The 12,500-nt window shown below is 45.8% G+C and overlaps 1 protein-coding gene across 1 annotated transcript in view; it reads right to left on the bottom strand.

Moving 5' to 3' along the window:
- The window catches only part of c5 (complement component 5), a 102,791-nt gene that overhangs the window by 56,586 nt on the left and 33,705 nt on the right, over positions 1-12,500 (bottom strand). The window contains exons 12-16 of the mRNA XM_048244588.1: positions 12,078-12,171; positions 11,978-12,027; positions 10,091-10,297; positions 4,927-5,076; positions 3,776-3,902 (exon numbers count right to left, since the gene is read on the bottom strand). Of these exons, the coding sequence (XP_048100545.1) occupies positions 3,776-3,902; positions 4,927-5,076; positions 10,091-10,297; positions 11,978-12,027; positions 12,078-12,171 (628 nt within the window). The remainder of the gene's footprint in view (positions 1-3,775; positions 3,903-4,926; positions 5,077-10,090; positions 10,298-11,977; positions 12,028-12,077; positions 12,172-12,500) is intronic.

The following is a 12,500-nucleotide window of genomic DNA, read 5'->3' as shown; positions in this document are numbered from 1 at the left end:
CTGAAAACACCTTCACACACACACACACACACACACACACACACACAATAATATTAGGCCTTATTTAACGCCAGAGCATGTGTCACCTGAAAAACACACACACACACACACACACATGCCTCCATGCACACACACATACACACACATTAGGCCTTGTTTCAACGCCAGAGCATTGTGTCACCTGAAAAAACACCACACACACACACACACACACACACACACACACACATTAGGTTTTACAACGCCAGAGCATGTGTTACCTGAAAAAAAACACACACACACACACACACACACACACACATTAGGCTCCATAACGCCAGAGAGCATGTGTCACCTGAAAACACCACACACACACACACACACACACACACACATTAGGCCTCCATAACGCCAGAGCATGTGTCATGTGTCACCTGAAAAAACACACAACGTCAGACATGTGTCACACACACACACACACACACATTAGGCCTTACAACGTCAGAGCATGTGTTACCTAAAAACATATATTTACACATATAACCCCCATCCACACACACATTAGGCCTTACATCAGAGCATGTGTCACCTGAAAACACCACACACACACACACACACACACACACACACATTAGGCCTTACAACGTCAGAGCATGTGTCACCTGAAAACATATATTTACACATATAACCCCCATCCACACACACACACACACACATTAGGCCTTACGGCACCCAGACGGTTTCACCATCTTCACTGGAGATTTTAACCATGCTGATCTAAAAACTGTACTTCCAAAGCTACACCAGCATGTTGATTTTCCAACAAGAGGAGATAACATCCTGGACCTGGCCTACACTACACACAAAGGAGCATACAAAGCCACCCTCCCCCACATTGACTTTCAGACCATATCACTGTTATGCTAATGCCCCAGATACAGACAAAGGGTAAAGCTTAACAAACCGTTCGTAAGCAGGTAAAAGTGTGGCCTGAGGGAGCCTCCGATGCTCTTCAAGACTGCTTTGACACAACAGACTGGGAAATGTTCAAGCAGGCAGCCACTTACAACAACCGACAGACATAGAGGAGTATACAGACACTGTAACCTCTTACATCACCAAGTGCATCATGATGTGACCCACACAAAAGACACATCACTGGCTAACTGGAAGCCATGGCTGACAGGGATGTCCTCAGGCTGCTGAGGGCCAGAGACAAAGCCTACAGAGCTGGGGATGAAGCTGGCATGAAAACAGCGAGCCAACCTGTCCCGCGGGCATCAAGGAAGCAAAAAAAGGAATACACTCACAAGATAACCACCCACTTCAAAGACAGCAGGAACTCACAAAGCCTATGGCAGGGCATTCAGGCCCTCACGACTACAAGCCCCCGCCACAGAGCTGTGAGAGCAACATCCTCTGCTCAACAACCTGAACCGCTTTCTTTGCTCGCTTTGAAGCACAAAACAGCACCTGCCCACAGAAGACCCATCCCCTCTACATGAGCAGCCCCTGTGCCTCTCTGCCGACAGCTGAAGAGGACACTTGCTGCTATCAACACCCGTGAAGGGGCAACAGGTCCAGACAACATCCCAGGTCGTGGCGCTGAAGGACTGCGAGGGGAGCTTAAGGATGTCTTCTACAGACATCTTTAACACTTCCCTGAAGCAAGCCATCGTCCCATCATGTTTCAAAGCTGCCACCATCATACCTGTACCAAGAAAACTGCTCCATCCTGCTTCAATGATCACCGCCCTGTGGCACTGACACCCATCATCATGAAGTGCTTTGAGCGGCTTGTCATGTCACATATCAAAGCCATTCTCCCCCACCCTGGACCCCTTCCAGTTTGCATACCGAGCTGCTGCCTACAGAGGATGCAATCTGCTCTGCCCTCCACCCAGCCCTCACCCACCTGGGAAAAAAAGAGACTCATATGTGAGATTGCTGTTTATAGACTTCAGTTCTGCATTCAACACCATAATACCACAACAACTCATCTGCAAACTTGACAAACTAGGACTCAGTACCTACCTCTGCAACTGGCTACTGGACTTCCTCTCTGTCAGAGGCCCCAAGTAGTAATGCGGTTGGCAACAATACCTCAAGCAGCATCACACTGAGCACAGGGGCCCCCAAGGCTGCTGCTCAGTCCGCTGCTCTTCACCCTGCTGACGATGACTGCACTGCAACCTACAGCAACAATCACATAGTGAAATTTGCTGACGACACACCCTCTGGTGGGTCTCATCACCAAGGGCTTAATTTAGACTCAATACAGGTTGGAGGTCGACCATCTGACCACGCGGGTGCAGGGACAACAACCTCCTGCTGAACGCCAGCAAGACCAAAGAGATTGTTGTTGACTTCCCGGAGAGGTCACACCCAACACCTGCCACTGACCATCGACGGTGCTGTGGTGGAGAGAGCGAGCAGCACCAAATTCCTGGGGGTGCACATCAGTGAAGACCTCTCCTGACCACCAACACTGCATCACTGGCTAAGAGAGCTCACGCCTGTACTTCCTGCTAAAACTCAGGCGCAGCAAGTGCTCCACCAGCCATCATGACCACATTCTACCGAGGCACCATTGAGAGCATCCTCTCCAGCTGTATCGCTGTGTGGGGAAGAAGCTGCACTGAATACAACAGGAAAGCCCTGCAGCGCATAGTGAACACAGCTGGAAGGATCATTGGTGCTTCACTCCTCCCTGAAGGACATTTACACCACCCACCTCACCCCAAGAAGGCTTACCAAAATTGTGAGTGATGCAAGTCACCCCGCCACAATCTGTTTGATCTACTGCCCTCTGGGAAGAGGCAGGTACAGAAGCCAAGCGCCCCTCAAGACTACCAGACTCACTAACAGCTTCATACACCAAGCTGTAAGGATGCTGAACTCTCCCTCCTCTCCCCTCCACCCTCAGCTACATAACATCCTGGACATTGGACCCACAATGGCCGCCTGCACTACTCCACCTGCACACTTGAACACTTGCACACTTGTACACTTTACAACTTGGTGTTGTTGTCCTGAAAACACAACACTTCTGCTGCTCTTACATAACTTGCACCACTATGCCACTTTCTTTATTACTTAGGTCAAACAGTATTTTATAGTATTTTACAGTATTTGCACTAGTATTTTATTGACTGTCTATGCACAATTTCAACAAAATTTTGCTGCTCTTTTTTTTTCATTATTATTATATGTGCCCTCTTATTTACTTATTTACTTACTTTTTGTTTACTTGAATGTTATGTTTGTCTGTGGACTTAAAATTGGTCAAATATGTCTTGTCTTCACCGTGGGATAGTGAGAAACGTAATTTCGATCTCTTTGTATGTCTGGAACATGTGAAGAAATTGACAATAAAGCTGACTTTGACTTTGACAATGTCAGAGCATGTGTCACCTGAAAACATATTTACAAATTACACATATACCCACACACACACACACACAAATAACAAATAAGACAATTAGGCCTATATATGTTTAAATCCGTGTGTTTGTGTGTGTGTCTTCTGAGTGGTTGCGTGTTTGTGTGTATGAGTGTGTATGTGTGTGTATGAGTGATTGTGTGTGTGTATGAGTGATTGTGTGTGTGTATGAGTGTTTGTGTGTGTGTGTATGAGTGTGTATGTATGAGTGTGTGTGTGTGTGTATGTGTATGTGTGTGTGTATGCGCTATACAAATAAATCTGACCTGACTTGTATGAGTGAGTACAGTATGTGTGTGTGTATGAGTGTGTATGTGTGTGTGTATGAGTGATTGTGTGTGTGTGTGTGTGTACCTTCGATGACTGTCTTGGCGTTAGCGTTGGTCATGAAGATGAGGCCGGCTCTGCGGAACACATCAGCTGCGTCCCTCCCTCCTCCTCCACCACAACCCATGTCCTTCCTCTCCACATGCCGCAACACCTGCACACACACACGCACGCACACACACACACACACACACATGAGCACACGCACACACACACACACACACACACACGCACGCACACACACACACCACATACATGCACACATACGCACACACCCGCATGAGCATGCACACACACACACACACACATGAGCATGCACACACACACACAAGAGCACACGCACGCACACACACACACACACACACACACACACACACGAGCATGCACACACACACATGAGCACACACACACACATGAGCACACGCACGCACACACACACACACGCACGCACACACACACCACATACAGTACATGCACACATACGCACACACCCGCATGAGCATGCACACACACACACACATATGAGCATGCACACATACACATGAGCATGCACACACACAGGCACGCACCACACACACACACGCACGCATGCACGCACACACCACATACATGCACACATAAGCACACACCCGCATGAGCATGCACACACACACACACATGAGCATGCACACACACGCACACACACATGAGCATGCACACACACACACACACACATGAGCATGCACACACACACACACAAGCACGCACACACACACAAGCACACACACACATGCCCGCACCACACACGCACGCACGCACACACACACATGCACACCGACATACACACACAAGCACACACACACACACATGCACAGACATGCACATGCATGAACACACACACACAAGCACACGCACACACATAAGCACACACACACACACAAGCACACACATACATGCACACACACACACACACAAGCACACACATACATGCACACACACACACACACACACATGCACAGACATGCACATGCATGCACACACACACACAAGCACACGCACACACACAAGCACACACACACACACAAGCACACACACACACACACAAGCACACACATACATGCACACACACACACACACACACACACACACACACACTTACAGTACAAACCCACACACACACACACACAGTGGCATCTTACAGTGCTGAGTGGGTCTGTGTGCTTGAGCCTGAGGGAGTGGAGTGCTGTGTCCACGGATGCCAGGGCCACCACAGAGCTTTGGCTGCTCTTCAGCTGCAGGGCCAGCTCCTCTTTGGGCTCGTACTGAGGGCTGGGGACACTTAGCGCCACCTGCAGCACAGGAGGACACAGCACAGCTCATGAGACCCCTCCTCATGGGCAATATTACAGGAGGACACAGCACATTTCATGATTCCCCTCCTCAGGGGCCATATTTGTGCTGAAGTGGACACTTAGCGCCACCTGCAGCACAGGAGGACACAGCACAGCTCATGAGTCCTCTTCTCAGGGGCAATATTACAGGAAGACACAGCACAGCTCATGAGTCCCCTCCTCAGGGGCCATATTTGTGCTGAAGTGGACACTTAGCGCCACCTGCAGCACAGAAGGACAAAAATTAAAGAAAATGAAAAGGAGTTAAAATAACAGGGGGAAAAAAGAAATATTTGGGGGAGAGGTGATGGGGTCAGGGAGTGTAAAAAGGAAGATGATTATTATTACACGGCTCTTCATAATGCTGCAGAATGCTCCATTCACTTGAATGGGCCTTCCCAACGTTCGGTGGTCTGCTAATTCTCAATAACAGACCGTTGCTAAGTATAACAGACCGCTGTCAAGGAAAATGGGCTTTGTGCTTCTATTTCACGTCTTTCATATCACTACGGAAGGACTGGAACATCATTAAAAAGTGAAAGCAGACGGTTGTGTTCTGTGTTCTAAAGAATGTTTGATTCAAGTTCAGCGTGTGCTGTTGGAAAAATAAGTCCCTTCAGGGCGGGACAAGACGGTTCAAGACGGTCCGGTTCGCCCTGTCGGGACTTATTTTTCCAATAATGACCGGCGTTCTATACATTATCCCTTACTTATTACCCTGGAAATTCAAAGCACACAAATTATATTTTGAGGAAAAATGAAACTCGAGCACAAAACAACTTGTAGTTGAACAAACAGGAATCTATGTTGTGCTCTACAAATGTCTTTGCCTGGTTGCTAATCAATATGTATGTGCAACATCAGCCCCCTTTCTTTCAGTTTCACTGTATGTGCTCACATAAACTGTTCCTCATTGGCTGCTGAAGTCCACAACACCTTGCGTCATTTAACCCTTTAGGCGCCAGAGGTCCGATTTTGACATCTTAATTTCAAAAGGCTATATCTTAAAAGTGATAAGAGATAGAGACTTTCTGTAAATTAAATTAGAGAAATATTAAGGATGACCCACAGTTTATGTAGGGATTAAATTCCCCCATCTAATTTGCATATTATGACATCATATGACGTCATATGACGTGGCGGCCATCTTGGATTATAGAATTTTCATGAAAAGTTGCATGTTTGAATGATAAAATTCAGCACTTCTTTCCCCTCAAAATGTCCCTCATCTTCTGTGTGCTATATTGCACAATACTGAATGCTCAGGTAAATAGTAAGTAGTAAACAAACTGTGTAAATCATTACTAATAAATGGCAGAAACAAACCAAATGCATAGCGATAGACTGGCCTTTTGCTGTAGAGATTTTCCATTTACTACATACAGTAGGCACTCTGATTCCATGTATGGGGCACATATATATTATTCAGATGACACACAAACACAAGTAGACAAGACCTGTTTAGTTCAAAGCTCACTTGCCACGCAAGGCACAGATCAGGAGTGAGATGCCCGAGACAAGACAAGAGACAATGTTAGTATTTGTTTTCTTTTTTGTTGTTTTGTTGATGTTTTTTGTTGTTTTTTCTTAGCTGACAAAGACACACACATCACAAGGACACGAACACACACATCACAAGGACACGAACACACACATCACAAGGACATGAACACACACATCACAAGGACATGAACACACAAAAAAGAACACATATATGTCCTAAATGGTCAGGGAAATAGATAATCAACAGTGTAAATCATTACTAATAAATGGCTGACAAAAAAGAATTTATGTAGCAGGCCTTTTGCTGTAGAGATAATGACTCCCTATCCATCCAGGTGACATTTCTTGTAGTGTTTCAGGGTGTGGTACCTCTCATTGCAAGGCACACAAAGACCCACCCCACACTGCCTACACATGTATTTTGTCTGGACGGCTGCCTTTAGGCTGGTCCGATCAGAACAAGCGACACAATCTGGCTTACCATCAGCCTGGCAGATAAAGTGGGCTCAGTGAGTCTCTGTGGCATGTCTCCCAGTGAGGATGACTTTCAGCCTTTGTTGCTCTCTTTCCTGGAGAAGCCTTCCAGTAAAGCAGTGATGACATCCTGCACGAAGACTTTCAGGGGCTTGTGAGGAGCAGCAGTGCAGCGGCAGTAAATGATGTGGGCATTCACCATGCTTACACTGAGAATGGCATTGAAAATCCTATTGTACCATTTCTTTGATCTATGGGGAAAGAGGTAGGTCTTCATTCTCTGGTCTGCTGTGTCGACACCCCCCATGAAAGAATTGTAGTCATCAACACAAACAGGCCTATTTATCTCCCTATAGCCACTATCAGTGTGTTTGGTCCTGATGCGCTTTCTGACACATGTGTTGGAATGCAGTGAAGAGAGCATTGTGAGGCGCTTTGTATCATGCCACGCACAAGCTAGCAACTTCCCCTTCCTCATGAAGACTGGGTCATCTCCCTTGCTCAATGGTAACTGTTCACGGGTGAAGCCCTTTGGCATCCCCTTCCTGTTACTGCTGACAGTCCCACACAAACCCGAATCATTGCTTGCCAGCTCATCTGCTATGGCTGGCGAGGTGTAATAGCTGTCCATGTACACCTCATGCCCTTTCCCTGTGTACGGGGCCATCAGCTCACGGACAACAAGTGTGTGGCACGAAATCAGCATTAGACCTATTTTGTCCGTGTACATGGACCACTGTAGCACATAGCCTGACTTTGCTTCACTCAGAACAAATACTTTGTAACCATATTTGTCTGCTTTGTTTGGGTTATACATTTTGAGTGTGGATTTCCCTTTGAATGCAATGGTCATTTCATCCAGTGAAAACCGGGGGATGACCAAATTAATGATTGGGCGGATTTTGAATAGCCTGTCATAGCCTGGCTGACCCCTGTCAACATACTCCTCATTATTGCTGAAATGAAGGAAAGACAAAATCATCTCAAATCTATTCCTGGACATCACCTTCCCAAATCCAGGTGTTGCTGTTGGCCAATATTCAGCCCAATAATCCTCCAACTCTGACTTCTCTACCAGACCCATACTCAAATGTCAAATGCAGAGAAAAGAAGGCTTTCATTTCACTGACAGTTACCTCAGACCATTGATGAAATCTGGAGTGTGGCTGGAGTTGATGGGAGGTTAAAAACTGATGGGCATAGCGATTTGTCTCCAACAAGTAAATTCCAGAACTCATCAGAGAGAAGGAGTGATTGAAAATCTAGGGGCGATTTGGCATTGGAAAGTTCTCTTTCCCCCAGATAACCAATTGGCTGATCAAAGGGCGTGATCCAACTTTGGTACTGCTCCTTATTGGCCAAGTACTCAAAGCCGACATTCCCATCATCTTGCACTAAACTATGCATGGCTCCTCTGCCCCGTGTCACACCGCCTCTGCTCCTGCTGCGAGCAGCACGGCCTGATCTACCTTGCGCGCGCGCCGAGTGGAGAGAATTTGCACAGCTCGAACTAGGCCTACTGTCATTCCCATTGCGACTCCACGTTGCCCCCTAACTGTCCTATGAACACTCCGACCTCGTCTAACATCCCCAGTGGCATTAGACAAATGCTCCAACAACACGTTACTGTTGCCGCGATTGCGGAGAAGCACACGGTCAGAAGACAAAGAAGCTAGCTGGCTAGCGCTGTAAAAAGACTGGACCCACATAACTTCCAGCCTCGTTTCCCACATCACTAACACGCCTGCTAACTTCCGATGAACACTCCCCCCCCGGAAACATTGTTCCCAGCACTGACATTGGGCAAAGGACCATCTACATTGGGCAAAAGGATTCATTTGTGCTTGGTGTAGGTCTAAACTTTGTCCAGCTGCACCATTGCAAGGCAGGGACGATCTGAAGCGTGGTGAGTAAAACGAATCACCGTCATTTTCTAAAGGCAGATATTCTCCTTCAGAATCAGGGTCGAATAGAAAACCCAACACTTCATTGCGGGTAAACTTTTTCTGATGCCATTACACGATAATGTAATGCAAATACTCTCTGACGTTGACAATACCGCTCTGATAAAAATGACACACACGCACACTAGCTCCGTATTTCTCGCGACTGATTCAATGCGGCTCTAGCGGAAGATTTTGTATAGAAGCATGACGCTTTTTTTTGACTTCGGTGATGACGTGATGACATGTCTGTCATCTAGTGGAGTGGAGTTTGAACGAATTATGACACCCTATTTGACAAAATCGGCCGTTTTATTCAGTGCCGCATCTTGTCGACAAAAGTCGACCGTGGCGCCTAGAGGGTTAAAAGTGTCAGTGGGAATCGGGAAAGATTGGAGCCACACGAAAATACATCTTTGGTAAGTATTTATAAATATGGGTATTGTTGGACTTACAACACGGTTACAACGTCTACTTAACTTTCCGCATTGAGAGACCAGCATGATTAACCTTAGCCTAACTTTAACGATATTCATTCCTCCTTAGCAATCTTGGCCGCTAGCCTCTGACAACAATCTCTTCTAGCCGTTAGTAAATCGTAAATCCAGATTCCCAAAAAGACTCCAAACCCCAGCGTTCACGTTAGCAACTCATTCGTACATGTTGTACAGGTGGGCGTACAATGATGTACGAGTCAAATGGAAAGCCCGATCAGTAGGACCGCTCACGGTAGATGGAGATTGAAGACAAGGGCATTCTGGGAAATGTATTACAGGCATGTTGTGTACCATCATGGCAGATGAGCGTGTGCTGTGCATAGTCGTGGATCTGCTTGAGGTTTCGTCCTATATGTATCTCCAATTCTAGGGAGTTTTTCCCCTGTTCCCCTGTTCCCCATGGGCCTTTTCCTCCCCCCTGTTCCCCTGTTCCCCTTCTTTCTTTCTTTCTTTTCTTTTCTTCCTTTCTTCCCTTCTTTCTCTGATTGCCTACATTCTGTAAAGCACCATGATACATGTGTAATGTTTTGGCAATAAATTGAAATTGAATCTCACCTTGAGTCCATTCATACACTTGTCCTGGACGTCGAACCACACGGAGTCGGCCACCAGCTCTGCGGCGCCCTCTCCTGACTGGACGTAGTAGACGATGAGCCGGGCGGACGGCACCATGTCCGGCGTCACCTTCAGGTTGATGAACTCCGTTGAGGTGCCCCGGCGTGGCTGAGTGGCCTGCTTCACCACTCTGCCCTTGGACAGCACCTACCGCCACCACACACGCACACACACACAGCAGACACCACACACACACACACACACACACACACACACACACACACACACACAGCAGACACCACACACACACACACACACACACACAACACACACACACACAGCAGACACCACACACACACACACACACAACACACACACACACACACACACAACACACACAACACACAACACACATACACATACAACACACACACACACACACACACACACACACAGCAGACACCACACACACAGCACAATAATAATACACAAATACTAATAATACACACAACACACACACACACACAACACACACTAATAACACAATACTAATAATACCAATAAAAGCAGACAATCTTCGGCTACACACACAATAATAATATCAATACACAAACACACACACAAATCAATAATAATAATGTCATCATCAATAATAAAAGCAGACACCACAATATCAATAATACCGTTTGCTACACACACAAATTAATAATAATAATAATAACACACACAGCAGACACACCAGCTACACACAGCAATAATAATAATACGGCTTCAAACACTACACAATACCAAACACACACAATAATAACACAACACAATAATAATAAACACAATACTACACACACACACAGCAGACATCACACACACAGCACAATAACACACACAACAATAATAATAATAATAATAAACACACAATAATACCAATAATAACAGCAGCATTCACACACAATATCAATAATATCAATATCAATAAACACACAATAACAACACAATAATACACACACACAGCAGACAATCAATACACACACACACACAACACACACACACACACACACACACACAACACACACACACACACACACAACACACACACACACACAACACACACACACACACACAACAGACACCACACACACATACATCAGACAATGATTGTCACTTTGTACATGAATGATAATAAACAGAGGTATTGCTATGTTGATTTTGTGTTCCTACTGCCTACCCTACATACCATTTTAGTGCTGAAAATGTCCAAAATACGCAATCACACCTCGCTTTATGCTTAATATCTTCATGTGAGGGGCAGCTGGCCTACTGGTTAGCCGCCCGGACTTGAAACTGAGGCTGCTGGTTTGAACCCCTGACCAGTGTGGCATGGCTGAAGTGCTGCCCTTGAGCAAGGCACCAACCCCTCACTGCTCCCCGAGCTACCATTGTTGTAGAAAGAGGCAGTCACTGGCTGGGATTAGTGTGCTTCACCATCAGTGTTCACTGTGTGCTGAGTGTGTTTCACTAACTACTTGATTGGGATAATGCAGAGACCAAATTCCCTCACGGGATCAAAAGAGTATATATATGTACATTTTTTACGGAGACCTTCAAATATTGACTAGACATTAATAAGGTAAAATATAAAGACATTAGGTTTTGTATTTGGTGAAAATATAGTTCTTTGTTACATTGTTAGTAAGAAATACACAGCAGTAAGATGTTCCCTCACAGAAACTTTATGAACTTTCTACACCCAAAGCCTTGTTTTCTTGCAGAAAATCTTGAAAATGCATGCACTGCGGTGAACAAGCATGACAATGCATTAGAAGTTGTTGCAGTTTGGCTTTGATTTTACTGACTGGTGTATGCTCTTGCCAAGTGTGTTGAAGCCCTTACCTGGTAGCTGAAAGACTTGAGGGTGAGGTACTGCTGGCTGGAAGTGATCGCTTGGCGCCCACGTAGTGGTTGACCCGCAGTGGACAGAGCCAGAACATGCAGAGATAGCGCCCTCTTGTGGACACATACGTGTCAGCCTTGAACTTGAATGCAGCCTGACTCTCGGAGGGCAGCTTCTTATCAACCGTCTCCATCTACAACAAGCACACACACACACACACACAACATTATTACTAAATAAAATACACACACACACACATACACACACACACACACACACACACAATATTATTAATACAACAAATACACACACACACACACACAATATTATTATAATACAGACACACACACACACACACACACACACACACACACACATACACAATATTATCATAAATAAACACACACATTAGTTAGAATCGGTTCCAGGTATCGGTAAGGAACCGGTTCCAAATGTTCTGATCCATCGAATCAGACATATCCAAACGTTAACGATCTCCACTAACGATTCCAATACAAAGCT

The sequence above is a fragment of the Alosa alosa genome, chromosome 5, assembly GCF_017589495.1.
Source record: "Alosa alosa isolate M-15738 ecotype Scorff River chromosome 5, AALO_Geno_1.1, whole genome shotgun sequence".
NCBI lineage: Eukaryota > Metazoa > Chordata > Actinopteri > Clupeiformes > Clupeidae > Alosa > Alosa alosa.
The sequence above is the reverse complement of the archived record's forward strand: the minus strand, read 5'-3'. Positions and strand labels throughout refer to the sequence as shown.